The sequence below is a fragment of the Pangasianodon hypophthalmus genome, chromosome 16, assembly GCF_027358585.1.
Source record: "Pangasianodon hypophthalmus isolate fPanHyp1 chromosome 16, fPanHyp1.pri, whole genome shotgun sequence".
NCBI lineage: Eukaryota > Metazoa > Chordata > Actinopteri > Siluriformes > Pangasiidae > Pangasianodon > Pangasianodon hypophthalmus.
The window spans coordinates 21,709,154-21,729,953 of NC_069725.1; the positions used below are offsets into that span (position 1 = coordinate 21,709,154).

The 20,800-nt window shown below is 39.3% G+C and overlaps 1 protein-coding gene across 4 annotated transcripts in view; it reads left to right on the forward strand.

Annotated features, from left to right (window-relative positions):
• Positions 1 to 20,800, forward strand: part of LOC113530651 (cyclin-dependent kinase-like 5) — a 79,677-nt gene that overhangs the window by 162 nt on the left and 58,715 nt on the right. For 3 of the 4 annotated variants that reach the window (XM_026920838.3, XM_053240735.1, XM_026920840.3), the window contains exons 2-3: positions 11,225 to 11,445; positions 20,051 to 20,085. In XM_026920838.3, coding sequence (XP_026776639.1) covers positions 11,382 to 11,445; positions 20,051 to 20,085 — 99 coding nt within the window. In that variant the 5' untranslated portion in view covers positions 11,225 to 11,381. Of the gene's footprint in view, positions 1 to 3; positions 973 to 11,224; positions 11,446 to 20,050; positions 20,086 to 20,800 lie in introns of those variants that run through there. The other variant, XM_034311973.2, reaches the window with a different exon arrangement.

Sequence of the window (20,800 nt, forward strand, 5' to 3'; positions counted from 1 at the left end):
TTCCGCTGCCTCCACCACGGATTTATTGTTCTGCTTTAGGCTCTGTGGCTAAAATAGCCTGCAGAATGATCAAGAACGCCTTATTCACTTCAGCCTTAAAACTAACACGGAGCGGATGTGGCTGAAAATATAGCAGCAACACCAGAAGGCTTTATTGTTATTCTTCTTATTAACAATAATGTTATGTATGTAATTTTTTTCTTCCCAGCCTCACCGACTGGCTTTCATAATTACTGAGTAGGCTGCTGTTACTGACGTACTTAACATCACTTTGTGTAGTGATAACTACACAACTACACAGCTATCAGCCATACATTATAAATTATACATCATTTCCTCATTCTGTGCTGTATATGTGTTAAAAGATCCCTAGATCACAGCTGTGTTAATAGTCAGGTTATACTGCATGTGCCTGGTCGTTGCAGTGTAATACTGCTGTTCAGCACAGTCTCACACCTACGCACTTCCAGCCTATTGCGTCGCAAACCAAAACAGAGTTGCAACACTGAACCGACTCTCTGACTCGCGGATCCAACTGATTCACAGCCTAGCCCATCTCCTCACCACCTCCCCCCAAAAAAAGGGGGAAGTGATCAAGCTCAATCCAAGCCCTGTGTAGGCTCCTGGAGGTCAGGATGACATCATGTAGGTCACTTGATCATGGAAGGTGGTGAAGATGTGGACCTTGCTTCAGCACACGAATCCCAGCAAAAGCCCACAAGGTGTAATTAGGCTGTAAGATGACTGCTGTGGTGACTCACAGTCCAATCATTAAGAAGCAAACCTAAAAACTCGAACGCGTCAAACCTGAAGAGCAGCGTTCAGGGATGTCTTTGAATTCCAGAAAAATGGTTACGAAGAACTCAGCTTTATTTCCAGCCTGCTTTTCTTCTGGGTGAGATTAACGTCTTGAGGAGCTGTCTTTAAGATTGTATCATCTCAGGACCTGGGCTGCTCTGGATCTCTGGAATGGTATGAGGCTAGATTTGACATATGTTGACTAACACATCGTAAATGTCAACACGGGACACGTGTCTTAGAACACGTCACCATCGTGCGTGAGATATTTCACGGCTTAGCAGCCATAGACCTTGTAGAAGCTCGACTCGTTCGTGAATGGCAGGTACAAATGGACTAGCAATAGGATCCCACAGGTTTCCATTAATGTTTTTCACATCCACAAGAGCTTATTAAAAGCCTTAACGCCGATTATTTTGGATTTTGTTTATGCAACCTGAGCACAGTAGCAGCATCGTAAGAAAAATGCACAGAATGTTATGAAGAAGCGAGAAGCAAGGCTGAGGCTGATTTCTTTCTAGCCCAGACTGTAGATTCATGCAGTATATCAGTGACAATCATGTCAGGTGATTACACAGGTGAGTGACACACCCCCTAGATCTAGATCTTTACTCTCCATTTGGGCTGATATCTTGAAGCCTGCATCTGTAGCATGTCATCAGCAGTGTGAAATATAGTAGCAGGTGTAATGTTTACCAAGTTTGCTTTCAGCAGAAACGTGGCATGAACCCAGTAGATGGACATGAAAATAAAAATCCTGAAATCAGTCAGTGTCCAAAATGGAAAAACGAACCTCCGTTGCATTCCTGCTCATCTCGGCCACCTTTGCTGTACGTTCCTACTGTACTCAGAGCTGAAGATGCATCTGCACTTCTGCTCTTCTTCTTGTAGTCGATCAGTGCTGCTTCTGTGGTGTTGTGCACAATGAGGAACGGAGCCAGGAATCATTTTTGAACCTATTTGTGCTCGTTCTGGCTTCTGTTATATAAGGTAGGAGGATGATTCATCGATTAAACCTAAAGTTAGTGAGGGTTTTTTTCTCTTTAAATTTGGCCTTTGCTTTTGTAAAGTTGATCATTAAGAAGCAAACATGTATTTACATTCTCAAAGCTGTTATTTGAAAAGCTATTATCAGTGTATCTTCAATGTACATGCACATGCAGAAAGTCAGAATGGGATTTTTTTTCTTTACATGTGTATTTGGCTGGCTTTTGCAGTGTGAATTTGCTTTGTGTCTTACAAAACTCAGTTTTTGCTACACATATTTTAGAGGGCATTATAGGACTGTGTAGTTAAACATTAATAGAGCATACATGCCACCTGTACATAAAACCTAGACAAAGGACTTTTTTCCAGTTGGTTCTCTTTACTGTAATTCCCTGTTTCACTCTTTTACCAACTCTGCTGCTCTGATTATTATTCAAATTTGCTCTGGAGGAAAGACCTAAAAGTGAGCAGTGTGTTAAAATAACAATTTAGTCGCATGCTTGGGTTCCATAGATTTGCAGTACTACAATTATTACAAGTAGATACTCTAAAATTATGTATATTATTTCAATTTATGGAATAACTTATGGAATGTTTGACTACTCTAATGATGATCTGCTTATAATGCAAATAATATAGGAAATTATATAGGAAAATAATCAACAACGGGGTGGTATGAGTTACTGTTCCACCCAGAAGTTGATTAATTTCCTATAACAGCATGTGCCATAATATTTTATTTCTCTTCTATCATAACAATTTGGCAACAATTAGATTTTTTATTAATTAAGAACAACATTTACTCCTTATCCATTTATAGTTCTGTTTAATGTTGTGGACCATCTAGAAAACAAGTTACTTCCTCTTATCAAGTGATGTACGTTATAAACGGCTATAAACACGCAGCTATGAACAGTCATTCTGTCCCCAGGCTCTCGTTTCTCTCTCTTGAATTTAATAAGACAAAAAAAAATCTCAGCTTGTCAAGCTACAGAGAAACTGGGAAGATAAATGTTAAATAAACATGTCCTTACAGAAAACACCACAATATCAACAGTTCACTTTTTTCGTATTAAATAACGTTTTTATTTCATTCATTTATTGTTAGCATTAGATTATGTCGAGCTGTACAAGTTTCTATGGATTAGCTGTTAGTATAGAAACTCTATCATACTAGAATGAGCACATTAATATAAACCTTTGATCTGAATGACAGCTGTAACTACCGTCAATCAACACCTTCTGACCAACACTTTGTTATAGATTTGAGAAGTCAACAACTACAATGATTTATAGAGTATTCAGCTATATTCAGCCTACATGATGCTGCCATAGGCTGCCGTTTGGTCAGTCTTTGTTCTTGTGAGATATGTGAGATACTTGTAATAGCTGAGGACCTGAGTATCTTCTCAATCCAGGCTTTTTTTTCCCACTCAGAAGGTTTATTTCAGTAAGAGCTTTGTTCCCGTTTGCAGTATTACCACTTAACCAACCTTGCTGAATCCGATATTGATGGACATAACTCTTCTTTTGTTATATTAATGAAAGCACTTCAACTTGAAATAAATTTAGAAACAAAGAGTAGTCTATACCTTGTCAAAGGAGAAGGATTTAGTCCTTTTATGGTAATGGGTGCTGCATTCAGGCCGTAGCCTATTTCTTAGTAAATGAGGCTGTTTATTACTAAGCTCTTCAAATTGTTCAATTTCAAATTGCCTTCAAATTATACTTGAGTACCCTGAATGAAATAAATAGATGTTTTTTGTATTTTTTGTTCTTTATGAATTTTAGATTTGCATTTGTTGCTTATTAGAACTTATGATTATTTCCTTCTAATATGCATTAGAATGATGTAATCACGAATCATAGATTTAGGATCAGATTTTACAGTAATGTCTGTCCCTGTTGTGAACGCAAAAGACTAAGCAGAGTTGAAATGATTCCTTTGTGGACTTTATTAAATACACAAAAGGTTAAGCAGCCGATAACAGATTCATAGTGTTTGGATCACAGTCTATTATATATTATGTTGAAACCAAAGAGCACAGGCCAACAGGTATAAGGGTATTCCAAATGCACAAATGAGGTCAATAACATATAGAGAATCGCCTAGAGAAATGGCGTATACTTACAAATGAATTAACAAGACTTCATTAAACATAGGACACTAACAAGTGTCATGTGAATCAAATCATAAGAATCTTAATTAAGAATTAATAACCATACAGTGTCATGGTAGAGTGGTGGGTAGTACTGCTGCCTCACAGTTTCAGGGTCCCCATTTCGATCCTGAGCTCAAGCTATTGTTTGTGTGGACAATGGACTGGCATCCCACTCAGGGTGTATTCCAGTATCACAGCCTGTGTTTCCTGCATAGTCTCTGGATCAAACACAACCCTGACCAGGATAAACCAGATTTTAGAGGTTGCCCCCTCTTGTTGCTGAGTGTGGTTGCTAATCTACCCCCAAACTAGTGGCTTCTGAAACCAATCCCCCGACATTAGGGCCTAGGGTCTGGGAGTGACACTGTCTAGATGATTTCTGAGTGATGGGATTTCTGAGTGATGGGTTACTGTGTCCCTTTCCAGTCAATGAGGTAATACAGATGTTGACCAAGAGAGAACCGCATCAAGTAAAGTTGGCTGCCCTCTACATCCATTACAGGAGGTGGCTCAGCTCCAGATGTGGGTTCTTGTGCAGGAGAGACATGATTGAGCAGAGACTCATAGGAGAGATATGAGGGGAGTGGTGGATCCTAAAAATTGTATTGATGATGATAAACTTAAGAAAAGACATAATTTATGTTCAGTTGTTTGCAAAAGGCTTTCCATGCATAGGATATAATCTGTCAATATCCTTAGTGCACAAAATGGAATACCATCTGAACATCTACAGAACATCTGCTGGTTACATGGCTGTGGAAAGTTTAGCAACAGATGCAGAATCTGTCATTTATGATCGATATTGGGAAAATATACTGTTATATTTGACTTTGGTTTAGGCACTTCAAAATATACACCTCAGGGTTCTAGACTGGGTAGAAATGATGCAGGATTAAGTTTAATACTTCTGCTGTAAGAGATGGCCAGCAGGACCTACGGCATAAAAGAGCCAACATGCACTGAATGCCTGCAGGCCTGAAATGACACTGCACTGTAAACTGAGGACATAGGTTTTAGTTGGGGGTCCAGTAGTGCTGGGTAGTTGAGTAGTGCTCATATAAGGAGGACAGGGCATCTACTTTGGCATTAATGGAATCTGGTCTATAGGTAAGTATGATGCCAAAAAGCATAAAGAATAAATAGTACCCATCATGCCTGTTGAGGATTGAAACTTTTGGCAGCTCTTCCATATTCTAGGTGTCTAATTGTGAGCCAGTGGCTCCACTCTTCCAGGGCTGCTCTTTAAAAAAGCTGTTATTCCCAACATCTTCCATGGCACTGTGACAGAATGGCTCCTTAGCTGGCCTTGGAGGCATCCACCTCCATAATCCACCTCCTGTAAATGGCAAGGAGGGATCATGGTGTCTTAGGATGGAGGTGCTTCTTTAGAGAGCAACGTGAGAGTTACGGCTCTGAAATAAACCCTCTTATCAAGTGGGATTAAACGTTAGCAATCCCCAGGACCTTGTAACTCATTGAAAGCATGGAGTGGTGGCCAGTTAGTGACAGCTTTTAATTTCCCCTTATCAGTTTGCCCAGCTTGTGTGCAGAGAATATATCAAAGGAAATAGATGGTGGGTTTGTAAAACTCACACTTCTTTAGTTTGGCATACAGACTGTCTTACATAAAACACCGGAGCACGCACAGGAGACAAGTATGTCTTCTGATATGTAATAGATTAATATGTTCTCTATGTAATATGCCATCCACCTATTTAGCATATGTCTAAGGATTTGTTAACAACCGTTGGGAAGGCGGTTGTAGTGGGTTGTAGTGCCCAGAGAAAATGATAGCTGTTCCATTTATGAATGCAAATTAATTTTGAAGTGCTGCAAATGTCTGTCCTCTTACCTGTTCTGAGGTGATAAGTCTTAAGGGTCATGGGTAATGGTGATTTACTTTGTTGGAATTTAGGCCCCTACAGTCAACGTAGGGTGAAAAAAAACCTAAAAAAAAACCGAAAAAGCATGCCGCTGCTGGGGAAGTCAAGTGCTGTTTTTTTATGTACTTCTCCATGGCCAGAAATTCAGGTAATGCTTACCTGTGCAGGTATGAAGCAGCTGGTAAAAGATTAACGGCACAGTCCTAAAGCCTGTAAGGGAGCAGTTGCACCAATTTGCTTCATCGCAGTCAGATCTTGATATGCAGGAGGCGTATCAAGGCATTTTCTTATCCAGTTCTGAACTTTATGAAAACTCTAAAGAATTCCACTTTGTTCAATAAAACATCAGGATTTTTCTAGGATATCCATAGGAATCTGAGTGCTACAGGCCTTTAAGGTGATTGGATGACTATCAAATGTATATTCTTTAGTAGCAGGCCAGTGCATAGGGTGATAGTGATTTGGTCTTGTGTATCCTTTAAGAGTGGAAAGAGTATCAAGAGCAAGTAACCACTGCCACTAGCAGACAAGAACAGTCTGTTCTAATTGGATGTTTGTTTGTTTGGCTAGATCCTGGTCGATGAAGTTCCCATTGATTCTGAATCAACAATGCAGAATCCTTTCCTTGTTTCAAAGACAGCAGTTGCTCACCTACTGACCCTGCCACCTCAAGGAAGAGCTGTGTGAATGGTGGAAATGACGGCCTCAGATATTGCTTTTGAATTCTAGTTGGACCCCTTGTGAAAGCTCTTTCAGTAAGAAAGATGAGGTTGAAGTAAATTATTGTCTTATTTGTGGTAGCCAGTAGTCTGGCAGCTGAGATTTATTCCACATTGCATCAGAAACCCCTCGCAATTCCCAGAGGTGTCTGGTGATTCTCTGCATACGTTGTGAACAAGCCTCCGGGCTCCTTCAGGCTTCCCCTGTGCATACATAGCTGTTTGGAGTTCCACTGAGCGCACTGTCTCAGGCTGATTGTCCTGGAGATCTGGAAATCTGACGGATCACCTTTATCCCATTGTGAAACATTTCGATCCTGATAGGAGTGGTCTCTTCCAGGATGACCCTGTCCCCATTCACAGGGCTCAAGCGATATGGTTTGACCTGGTTGATTGTATGCGATGGCCTTCACAGTCACCAGATGGCAACCCAATTGAACACCTATGGGAGATTTTGCAGTTGAGATTTTGCAGACAAAGCTCTCCACCACCATCTTCAAAATACCAACTGAGGGAAATTCTAATGGAAAAAGTGTCCATGCAGTACCATTCCAGAGACTTGTAGAATGTTCACTGTGGCTCATCATGGCCCAACACCATTTTAACACACACATTGCATTTTCCTGATTATCAGCCCATGCTTAGCAAAGAATAGTAAAGAAAAGAATAGTATAGAAAAATGCACTCATATTAATAGGGATACATTTTTTTTTCATGAATATCATTATTAGCTGATACTGATACTGATGCCAAATTGAGTAATCAACTTATTAATTAGTTAGACACATAATGGAACTCTGTTTATGTTTCCCTGGTGTACATAGTGGACATGAAGAGTGCATGTGCGTGTTTATGCACTTAGGCTACTAAACTTTATAATATTAGCTAGTTGATTTTCAATGAAGTGCATTAGCTAGCTATATTAGTTATCTTGAAATGGTGGGCAGATTTTGTTTCACTTAGGAAAAGTATTTCTGGACAGCTATACAGTCTCCACTGCATTGTAATCCCTTGTTGTTAATGACCGATAGTGGTCGATTGTCAAGAACAACATACTGGGTAAGAGCTGTTATTTTCACTCAACTGGAGACATTTTTTCTCGCCTGCCCGGCATTTGCTACAGCTAGCTGCTGCTGTGTACTGCTAGCAATGAACTCCATGTGCTGAGTTTTATGTTTAAGATGTTTTAATGGTTGCTTGTATTGTAGGAAGATGCTGTAGTTCCTCCTATATATTGTCTCAGAGCACAGTTTTGCAGTGTGCTTTGTTTTGATCGTGAAATGCGTCCACATTGCTGTTATTTTGTTTCGTCTGTTTGTACATGAGTAATAGTATTACTTGGAGTCAGATGTTGGTATCGGGGAATTCTTTTTTTTACAAGTGTGAGTAAATGAGCACTGAATGATAACGATACAAGTAACGATTCACAATGAAACGTGATTCACCGTATTTGAAATACCGCATTTATAGCATGGTGTACATATTGCTAAGTACATTGAATGAGTCCCACTGAAAAGCATGAACTAAGAATGAACTCAGAATGAAATAATTTTCACAGAGAACTGCATTCAGAATAGACCATCAGATTTCACATTCACTCCTGTTTTCCTTTTTATGTTTTTCTTATTTTTTAAGAACGGAAACCTTTTTAGATGCATACTGGAAGACAGAAGCTATCTGATTAACTGACCCACCTTTTTAAATTCTGCTTATGATGCAGATTATTTGACTAAAAATGCTTTTATTCATTCTTTGTTTGAACACCACATACCACATACACAGTCCTACCGAATGCAGTTATTTGATAAAATGAGAAAAAAATATTACTGAATTATTCTTATTAGAGGCTGAGCTTGGCATCAGTGGTTCTGATTAACAACTCTGTCGTCAAACAAACCCATTTGCATGGCGTGTGTCGGAGCCGATTCACCACCGGCCCTCTCGCGTTGAGCAATGTCATGCCTCTGGACGGTGCAAATGAGTAGCATCGTGTTCTTCCTCTGCCTCAACATCGCCTGGGAAAGGATGGATGCTGAATTCTGTCCTCAAAGTGGTGGTAGATAGAGAGAGTCATGTTGACTGCACATGAACATATTATTATGACTTGACATTTTGAGAGCAATTAAGCTCATTTTGAGTCAATTACTTATGTTTCGTATATGTGTGTGGGTGACATCAAAGACAATGTAGATGTTCTTGCTTGTGGGTTTGACAACATGATCATTTTTCACGCACTATGACTAATCTAAATGCCTTTTATTAACTTGCCTTACCTTTCTCTCTCTCGCAATCCTGACAGCAAGAAAAAAAATGTAAAGGAAAAATCCACCCTTGACAACCTCCATATTCATTTTTATAATCAGTGAAAATGATTAAACTCTGAACCGACATTTTTGGTTTAAACGTTTTTCATCGACATGTTGGTCTATCTGCTGATTGTGGATTTAGCCCTCATTTCATCTCTACATAAAGAGAGTGATGCAGCGGAGCTTTAGCCCTTTAGTTTGTCCAGCTTTCTCACTGCCTCATCTGTACACTCGGCTCGAACAGAGCAGCTCCCGAAGCTTCAACTTTCATGCTGACATTGTGTTCATCATCTCGTAGATCACTATCTAGCCAAGCCAAGTCTCTGCAGTAACTCAGCGCAACTGCGTCATCTAGCTGCATTGAATTATGGGACTTTGAGTTCAGCCTTTGCAACAACGTTTCCACTACGGCTTTGCTGGATTTCTCGTTAATATGACCGCTGGCACTTGCCTTCAGTAATGTAGAGGGCTGGGATGGAACAGGCTTTAACACAGCTTTGTGTTTTTCCTCGGCAGTCGTCTTGATATGATCACGGCTCACAGTGTCAGACATTTCTAAAGGTCATTTTTAATAGCTAATGATCGCTTCTTTGTGTCTGTGTTCTGTATTTCACCGGCTCTCTGCTTCTGCGAAGAAGTCTCACCTGAATAGCTAACGCTGAAATACCGTTTACGGAATATTTGTTTTGTGGAAAGTAAATAGGATTTTCCACCCAAAGCCTTTTTTTCAAGGCTAGCAAAGAAGTCACCAATTTTGCAAGAAGCAATCCCGCTCCTGTGAGTCACAGGTGTGTGGAATGAATGAAGCAGGATTTTTATATTTTCCCATTCTGCCATCTTAAAGTGCCAAATCAATCCTCACTTCCACTCGTAGTCATAGACGTTTAGCAGATTCAGATATCTCTGTGGAGATTAAGCAGGCTGGAACGAAGTCACCTGACGCTTTCTCTGAGTCAGTGTTACGCAATCATTTTCATTCAGCAGTGACCTCAAACCTCTTGCACACACTCACAATTCATGAAGAGGCATGTTTACCTCTTTCAGGAAGGAAAAGGAGGAGGAGGGGTGTTTTCCTGAATCTGCTTCCTCTGCTTAGAGCTAGCAGCAGGCACACTGAGAGAGACAGAAACGGAATAATGCTAGATGGGGAATTAAACCTCTTTTCTCTTGTCAGATGAGATGAAAAGGAAGGATGCATGGTGAACGTATCATTTGTTTTTTTTAAAGATAAATTCATGTCTTAGACCTTAGGTGTGTGAAGACAGCTTCTGAAAAATTAATGGAATTGGAAGCTGTCTCGGAAATGTGATCTCTCTATCATGTTAATGTAAGAAATAAAACTTAGGGGGCATGCTGTTATAGGAAAATAATCAATGACAAGGTGATGGGATGCGCCCCAATGCTTTATCACCCCAAAGTAGGTTTTTTTTTTTGTTTGTTTGTTTTTTTTGCAATAACAGCATGACCAGTGTTTTATTCCTCTTATACCACAGCAATTTGCCAGTCACCACCGCTTTTAATCTGACTGTTACAAAGCACTGACACTGGAGACTCCTTCCAAAAATGTTAAATAAATATGTCTTTTTCTATGTTTTCACATTTTATAAAAAAAAATGTTACATTCTCAAATGTTATATAAGATAATATAGAAAGTGTAGACTGATAAAGCAGAAAAAAATGAGTTGGCAGAAAAAGCAGACTGATGAAACAATTTTTTTTTTTTCTCTCAATTCCAACAAAATATCATAATCATCAAGTGATCATAACTGAGGTCAGCTCGGTCCTGTTAACATTTTGGCTTAATCAGAAAACAGGATTCCACCCACATTAATTTGGCTGACAGACAATTAAATAACATTTGATATGTACAGCAGAGAGTAATAATAAAAATAATTGAGAAGCAAGCTAGATGAAGAAAGTCTAGATAAACTAGAAGGCTCACCTCCGGGATTTCCAGTAAACATGCAGTATTTGGATGCACATGAATGCTGTTTTCTGTGGACATTTTATAGCTCATTAACAATTATACTATTTCAACATCTCACCAAAAGCCTCAGGGTGGAAATTTAAGCAATGATTATTCTTGCTGTATCGAAAATATACTGTATTTTAGAGAATTTTAATTTTGTGTATTGTTACAACCCTAATAATTTGATATTTAATCCTATCAGCAGCTCTATGGACAAGTAAGCTAGTTTAAAAAAAAAAAAAAAAAAAAACTTTCCACCTTTGAGAGTAAATTCCATCCAGCCGCCACTCCACTCGATTCCACTTTCCTATTAGATGATAAGAGTTTAAAATGAAACATTGCTTTCATTTGATGTTTCTGTCAACCCCATAACAATCCTTTTTCCACGATGTATCCTCAGATGCGAGTGTGTACTTGGAGGGAGTGTGCAGAATGTTCAGTGGCCCTTTCTGACTGGACCACCTGACGCGAGGCCAGCCCATGCCCGCCTGTAACCCAGAAGACGACCTCTCACCCCCTCGAGCTCCGCCTCTCTCGGCCAACCACCATTAGTCTTGATGAGGAACCCTGCCATCGGTGATGTGATGAACAAGTTTGAGGTGCTTGGGATCGTCGGGGAAGGTGAGGGCTCACTGGGTTTAAAACTTTTTCTAATTACATGATGTCGTCTTTATGCTAACGTCCTGAAATTGCCTGTTTTATTAATAGCTTATGGTTCAAAAATCTCAGTTTTTTACCAGTTTTACGTAGATGATGCTTGAAGAAAGAAATTATTACTTAAAAGTGACACAAATCACCTTTTGCTCAGATGAAATATGAGCAAAACATTTTCTATTTATCATAATTAATGACTATAAAATTAAGTAATTTGGTATTTGGTGTTAATTGTTAAAACCCTGTAGTTATGCATTATCATTGCTAGTTAGCTTTTTTTTTTTTAAAGTAGCCTAAATAATCAAAATTTATTAAATATAATATTATAATTATGTAAGTATTACATTTATAACTATGTTTATAATTATATAAATATTACATGTATGCATATATACAATATAATACATTATATAAAATACCATTTATATTATTCAAGATATAAATCATATGCGATGATGATGATCATTATTAGCATTATTATTATTATACAAATGGAAGTAGATTTTTGTAGTTGATTAAATAAAAAAAATTGATTGATAACGCCTTTTATAAAACAGTTTTTGGCAGTTACTAGTGTTATTCAAGCGTATATTCAAAAGTAAAATATTCCTGCACGTAATATAGATATAAAGCAGTTTGTCAGTGTTTCGGATGTGAAATCATGCTGGCAATGTTTTGGAGGAGATGCCATTAGATACCATTGTTTTATTAGAGGCAATCTAAAAATCACATTCGATAGTCTTTAGTGTGAGTCAATAAACAGGAAGGCAACTTCAATTTAATTTTGTGGACAATGCACCATCAAAAACAATAACAGGCACAAGTCGGAAGAAACAGGAACAGGAAATAAAGCTCAGAAATGCATGCTTACCATGAACAAGACTTCACTACAAGGAATGGAAAGAATAGAGTGTAAATAGGCAAACTAATTAATGGCTGAACATGGAACAGGTGCACACATTAGGAAAACAAACCAGTGATAAGACAGAGTTAGAGACAGGAGTGAAACCAGAGCAAAAGCACACACACAGATCACACAAATATTAAAGAGGCTTGAACGGACAAATGAAAAGTGTTCGTTCCCTTGACAAAAACATTACTGAAGTTATTCACAGACTGTAGAAATAAGAAATAATTTCATTCACTGAAATAAGAATTAAGTATGAACTGAGAAGGAATGCCCTTTGATTATTCCTAAGAAAAGCTGGTGTCCATATATGGAATTGATACTTGCTATAGTAAAGTATTATGAATCAACTCGTTGAATTGTTGTATATATTTCAGTTGCCCTTTATTTTTTATAATAGACATCTCTATAAAAGCTGAAATGACATTTATGTAAGTGGTGTACATGTACATGAAGTAAAATGATTACTTCCTCTCATCTGTATCTGTCAATAAAAACAAATACAGCATTCCTCCACCACATTAGCAGTGAAGTGCACTCAAACCCTAGGCTCCCTTCCTTTCACCCTCTTCCCCTTCACCTGGGCCACATCCGTTTTCTTTACATTTTGCATGAGCATATGGGCACCAAGCTATTTTTACCCGTCTCTCTCTGATACGTAATGAACAGTGAGAGAGGAAGCTGGATAGACCTGATCAGTTACTGCATTACTGAGATACAGGAGCGCTCAGAGCTAATTCACTGTTCACTGTTTACACATTCGGACGCAAAAATAAAATCACAAACAGAGTGTACCAGATTTACATTTTAGTCATCCAATCAGATAGACAGATAGATCGATAGACAGACAGACAGATAGGTAGATAGATAGATAGACAGGCTCAGACAGGCACTGATTGACTGACAGGTGCACGTATAGACAGACAGATAGATTGGTAGACTGAGACAGGCACTGCTGGGTGGACAGATAGATAGATAGATAGATAGATAGATAGATAGATAGGTAGATAGATAGACAGGCTCAGACAGGCACTGATTGACTGACAGGTGCACGTATAGACAGACACATAGATTGGTAGACTGAGACAGGCACTGCTAGGTGGACAGATAGATGGATAGATAGACAGACAAATAGATTGATAGATGGACGGACAGATAGATAAATAGATAGATAGATAGTAGAGTTGCTCTTTTCCGTGGCTGAATCACAAATGGAGTGCTCTTGGGAATGTAGTGTTGATAGGCGGACAGATATACAGACAAATATACAGGAAACAGAAAGACAGACAGACAGATAGATAGATAGATAGATAGATAGATAGATAGTTAGATAGATAGATGAGTTGCTCTTTTCTGTGGCTGAATCACAAATGGAGTGCTCTTGGGAGTGTAGTGCTCTACGCAGGTGGTATAACACCATTACGTTACAGCGCGTGAGGGCTTGTAGTGAAGTATTTTTTTTAACCTTTCATGGGTTATGAGATATAAACACAGTGTAGCTCTACTGCTAATGTGCATATTGTCTGTAGCTATCTAACATTATAGTCTCATTCTAATGCATTTGAATCATTGAATCACTGAGTCATTGAATCATTGAATCACTGACTCTTAAATGCATTTTGAATTTTAGGGAATTGGACAGGTGTGCCTCTACCTGAAAGTGTGTGATGCTATTGGATGGATTGTTACTGTATAATTAGTCGCCACGGTGATGTATATATGTTGAAGTGGAAGTGATCAGATGAAGGGGTGTTGAATTTTGTGATATTAATTGTTGTTTACTCGGTGACGGCTGCAGAAACCCCAGCGAGGCTCGTGTAATTATTGTTGCGTGGTGGTGTAAATGAACACAGACCGGGTTGATTTTTGACAGGGTGCTGTGCTGACGTGTGTGTGTTTCAGCGCTTCTTCATCACCGTGCAGGATGATTTTTAATTATGACCCTGTGGCGCTTTCAGCACTCAAGGTGCAAGAAGATGATAAAACAAGTGCTTGTGGTGGAACCGACTCTCTGCTACAGCACTACAGGGTTGTGTGTGTGTGTGTGTGTGTGTATTTTAACTCATGTTTTGGCAGTGATTATAGCCTGCTGTGTGTTCAGCTGTCAGAGGAGCGGATTTCATTCTGTTTTTGGCCACAAGCATAACCCTCTCTTTAGCCCGCTCTTCTCTACCATAGCATTATTAGCATAATTTATTAGCATAGCACTAATATAAGTTGGATTTTGTCAGTTTTATGTGAATTGATCCAGTAGGTTAATGCCAATAAATTCCTTCTCACACACAGCTCTTGCTTACTTATGTACAGTAATTTTTTATTTATTTTTTTTTTACTATGGAGTTACCAAACACATAACATTATTTTATATTTTAAATTCTTTACAGTATTCCTGATGAAGCTTGGCACAGTGCTTTTTTTCTAAATTCTAAATGAAAGCTGCTTATATGGAGAAATCATTTAATTTCATTTAATTCGAAGTCAAAGCTATATGATTAAAAATACATTTTGATTCATTAATAAATGCATATATACTTACTAATGTCACTATTTACATTTTCCTAGGAGCAAATTTCAAGCTTAAACCTTTATCAAAATTTTAATTTTAAAGTGCATTTCTCCTACCCAAGGTTGGTTTGCAATTAAAAAAACACACAGATTAGTGATAAAACAAACAAACGCAGCATGTCCAAACTAGTGACTGCTCTGAGAAGGTACAAAAAACACTGATGCAATCTTTTTGAATCCTTGAATCACTGATTGTTTTGCCAACACATGTAACCAAACCAGTCTATAAATGCTACTTTAGTTCTCTTTTCTTTTTTTTCTTCACCCTCTCTCTTCTCAAAACATGCCAATGTTTATAGATAGATAGATAGATAGATAGATAGATACAACCTATGTAGTGAGCGCATGTAGTGAATACTGTTTGACGGCATCCGTGGTGTGTGGTAGAGGTTTGTGAAGACAGAGTAGTATTTTCTACTTCCTGGTCATGTAATAAATGTAATATGAAGCTAAATATCACGCTGCATAGCTTAGCACATAGCATAGCTTTACTGCTAATACTAGAAAGCTACTCATGCCTAGTTAGCCTTAATGCAACTAAGATCGTACACTAGATGTAATGTTATTAGCCGTATTTGTATTAGCATGTTCCAACAAGCACAAAAGACCGTATAAGGATGACTAGAGTGAACACAGAGTTTGAAGATGTAGAAAATACAGTTACAGACTTAATGGACCAAAAACAGGAAGCATATTTAGGGGCTTAGATCAAGGTGGATCAAGAAGGGTTTCAAAACTGCAGTCTTTTTTTTTTTTTTTTTCAGCAGTGTCGCTTTATGGGTCAGTTCAACTGGAGCAATCGAGTGGTATAATGGTGCGTTCAGGGTTTTTCGTCATGTCTCCTAGTTCTTAGAGAGACAGGTGAAATTCTCAGCTTCACGCCAATGAGATGCAAACATCGGCAGGCGGTGATATCGCGGTATGGACTGTGACGTGGCAGGGAGTTCTTGTCATGTGTCACGCCCACGGTCGCAGCCAGGCCATCAGTGCAATACAAGATGGAAGAGATAGACGCGGATGCACCGTGGTTGTAACAAACCCCTGAAGCTGTTTCACGACTCACATTCTTTCTAATACGTTATTGTTTCTATAGTATCACAGGGACTTGAAAAACAAAAGGTCAGGTTAGTATAGGTTAGGTTAAAGATATGACTTAAAAATGTCAGGGCAGTTTTCTCCCTTCTCTTCAGTTTATTTGTGTCACAAATCGGTCCGTGATGCCCCAACACGTCTCCGACTAGCAGAGTGATGCTAACACCTTGACACGTGCAGCCATTCACGCTTCATGCCGCATTGAGCCTGGATGAGACTGGAGGTGCGCTCTGGCAAACTAATCGCGTCTCTCAATCACTCAGCACACGCCCACTGTGTGTGTGTGTGTGTGTGTGTGTGTGTGTGTGTGTTTCATCACGGTGAGCTGGTATTATTGAGTGGCTATGGAGAGGTCAAGATAATCATGTGCACACACAGAAAATGTGGTCTGTCGCTCAGCATAATAGACGAGCTCTCTATCAGACGTGGACTTGTCTAGAAATTATTCCGTTTATTTTAACGAAATCATTTAGTTCCCCACAATTAGGCTTGTGCGATGTTGATTTCTGCAGGAATTAATAGCCTAAAAAAATGACAGGAAAATTAGCATTTCCACCATTTCGGGTTTAAGGAGGGTTTATCTGACGAGCTTTCATATCTTAAGTTATATTCATGAAAAATGTCCGCTGATGATGTTGCTAACTCTACTGTAGTCATGGTTTAAGTGGGACTGTTGCTAGAATGATCCAAGTGGAATGATCCAAACAGTGACGCCTCCCAGTGAAGTTGTACTAAATATAAGCACACTTGGAACACTGCTCGTCCAATCAGATTAGTGGACCGGAACTTAAAAAAAAATGGCACAAGCCTACCTGCGATAATGGATTGCAAGATGACCTAACTCAGTCCATGAGTCATGATATCTGTTTGATTTCTGTTTGACATACATTTCTACACCATTTCTTTCAGTTCTCTCAGCAAAAGCCCGGATGGTTAAGTGCTTCCTGTATGCGCTTCTACTGGAAGAATAGCATTAAGAAGCCTAGCAGCCACTTTCTCAGCTGGCTTTCCCCTGGAGTATGACTTTAATCAGTTTAATTAGGCCTTTGCCGTTCAAGTGCTAATGGAGTTTTAGGCTGAGCTGGGAGCGTGAGATGAGACGTGTTTGATGCTGGATGAAGCCGCGTGATTAAATCTGAAAGTGAAAATGTGTCTGACTGCTAGCATGTAGCAGCATGTAACCTTCTTGAAATAACATAGGAAAAAATAGAACAATGGTTCTTTAGTTCATGAGGATGTGTTTTATGATTATTATGTCTACTATACATCATCCGTATTTACTGAGCACATTATTGTAATATTCAGAGGACAGGAGTTGATGACCTTTATCCTCTTCTAACAACGTTTCTAATGTAGCGCATCATGTTTGCGCCCTCGCCAAAAAGTCAGCAAGATGTTGGTGAATGTTGTGGCCATGAATGCGTTCATGTGGCATTCTTTCCATGCATTGTATCACATGTAAAAAATATTATTCGAATCTGTTCTAGTGCCTTTCCTATCTGTTGATGTGTTTAACCATGATGTGATGGCATTGTGCTAGCTGGAGAGATATATGATGGCTTGGAAAGATCGTTCTTTCACACTAAATAATCCGTTGTTGAACCTACTTGTCCAACTGTGACTAAAAAAACTAATAACCCAGACATGAACTTTGCTTGTCCCGGGCATCCAGGCAACTGATTTGTTGATTCCTTATACTCTATGCATTATTTAGTAACAGCGTGAAATAGTGTTATGCTGAAAAGAAATAACAGAAAAGAACTTCTCTCTATACCCAGTATACTTGCCTTACAATGAGTTAAAGGAAACAGCAAACTATCTCATGTCTATCATGATTTTAACCAGAAATCCACAATTTATGATCCATGGTCTATGAGATTCAGTTCTCGCCCTTTTTAACCCAGACGTCTACATCCTTTCAAACTCCTGAACTGCAGAAAGCCCTCTATTGTATACACAAGCTCACAGACTCCCACGATTGGCTAGCATCACTCTAATTGACAGGGGGAGAGAGTAATGGCGTCCTTCTGACCCAGAGAGCACAGCCAATTATGCTCTCTTGGATTCCCATGGACTCCCATTCTGTGCCCAGACGCTGAGGTTACATAAATTCTATGCTATATCTTTAACCACATCTCCCATACAGAGTTGCAAGCCAGATAATGAGCAGTATTTTCAGCCTTGCATCTGTAATTGGTGAGACTACGGTACAGGTTTCTGCCTCCCATATAGTTTTGGTTTTGTTAACATAGTCCTTACTGCACAATAGGAGCACTGAGATATTGATCCAGGCTTGGGAGGAGTCTTTCAGTTGCTTTTTATTTAAAGAAATTCTAAAGCCATCCTGTAGAGATTCTAAATCAATCTGGTGATATCCTGGTCTGTGAGGCAGATTGAAGATCACCAGGTAACTTTTTTCCAATCTTCAACTGTCCAGTTGTCCATGCCCACTGTAGCCTCAGATTCTTGTTCTGACTGTTCTTGGCTGACAGTATTGGAACCCAGTGTGGTCTTTTGCTGTTGTAACCCATCTGTATCAATGTGTTGTGCATTCTGAGATGCTTTTCTGCTCACCACGGATGTCAAGAGTGATTATGTGAGACACTGTAGACATCCTGTTAGCTCAAAACCATCTGGCCACTCTCCTCTGTCCCCTCTCATCAACAAAGCGTTTCGATCTGCAGAACTGACACTCACTGGATGTTTTTTGTTTTACACACCATTCTGTGTAGCTCTAAAGGCTGTTGTGTGTGACAGTCCCAGGAGATCAGCAGTTTCTGAAGTACTCAAACATTGCAAACATTAACTGCTGTTGTTGCCCATCCGCCTCAAGGTTTGACGTGTTCTGATGTTGTAACCAAACCGTGTCAATGTGTGGTGCATTCTGAGATGCTTTTCTGCTCAGCACGGTTGTAAAGAGTGAGTTATTGTAGAGTTCCTGCCAGCTCAAACCAGTCCAGCCAGGACTGGCGTTACCTGCAGAGCTGACAGTCACTGAATGAAACTTTTAGTCTGATGTGTTGTGGTGTTATGAAATCTCTATTTCCTGTCTAGTTTGTGCTAGGGCTGCACAGTACAGTATTATTTGTTAAATCTCAATAATTGGCCTAAAATATGTGTGGCCTGTAAAACACAAATGAGCTCTCTTACAATTTTATCATGTTCTGTGACCTTCTCAGAGGTTCCAGATTTTTTAAAAATAAATTTTGTTCAAATTAAGTTAGCTGCTATTTTTGTCCAAATCGAGCAGGCCCTAGTTTGTCTTCATTTCTTGTTCTGTCCCGACTCCCAGTTTTGCCCTGTATGTTGCGTTCATCTAATTCAATTTCCAGGTTAGCTCGTGCCTTTTTAGTGCCAGCGCAGATCGGACTGGATGTGTTCTTGAGGAGCCCAGAGCGCTCTAAACTCACTGCTCCTTGGGGAGTTTCGATTTGTGCCACAGATAGTGCTGATAACATTTCTTCTCCCAACCCTACCAATGCCTGCTGTGCCCCATTTACACACACACACACACACACACACACACACACATGCAGACCTTATACACAGAGTGCTCGATGATCCTATATCACAGTTCTATACATATATATGAAGTCTTAATGGCGTCTGGATCATTAACCCATATCAATTATAACAGTGCCCACTCATATGACTCAGCTTTTTGTTTTGGTTCACAGAATACTGCAAAGAACACTGGGTCAGTGCCCTCAAGTAGGTTCCCCAGAGTGCTGTTCACATTATTTACCTGAATGCTACATTCATTCAACAGAGGTGACCTCGTGCAAATGAGCTCATCGCTCTCACTCAGCAAACAATCAATTAATTTTGTTCACCAAAGGTCTCCTCACAGTTCATTCATTGCAGGGTCACCGTGTGTTTGTGTTTGTGTGTTTGTGCAGGTGAGAAACTCACCTCCATGATGCTTTAACACATGATAGCTGTGAAATGACACTTTCTATTTACCATTTTATAGCTTTTTTTCTCTCGCTCTCTCTCTTTTCCATGCAGGAGCATATGGAGTCGTGCTCAAATGCAGACACAAGGTAAGACCTGAGAGCTGTTTGTCTCTTTGCTTCAGAAATCTAATGAGGCTTTTTGTTTGTATCCTAAAAGCCTAAATGCGGACTTCCAAAGCATAAAAGTGCAATAGTTTTTTCTTACTAGTAGAAAATATGTAAAACATGTTACAAAATAATTGTTTAATCAGTGGCATATGTATTAGTGTAATGGAAACCCTTTTTGAAAACTGCAGACTGCTTCTCTGTGTTTACATGGGCCTTAATACCGCACCCAGGAATGTCTTGGGTCTTGTTTAGGGGAGAGGCTCATAATCGCAGGTTTGCTTTCACATAGACGACTTCATTCTGAGCCATGCAACGATTGTGCAATTCCATACGTCACTTTTGTGCATGAAGGTTTGCAAAATGGCAGCCATTTTATTTATTTTTTTTGTTACCGACATTTTTAATGATGCTCTCAGTGCAAGCACTCTTAGAAAAAAGGTGAATGCTCCAGTCCTATGGAAGTTTATAAATCAGTAAGGTGTTCCGTCTCCTCTACTAACAATAACAACATTTTTCTTGCCATCACAAAACTTGAAACAGGAAGTAACATGACAAGTTGAACCACTCACGTTACTCGGTGTGCAGTGCGAGCTCCAGAGTACCTTTTTCAAATAGGACCAGGGAATGGTTCTCCTGAATGCTTCTGGTCTCAAAAAAAAAAAAACACCTTTCACCGCTTTCACCAAAGCATTGT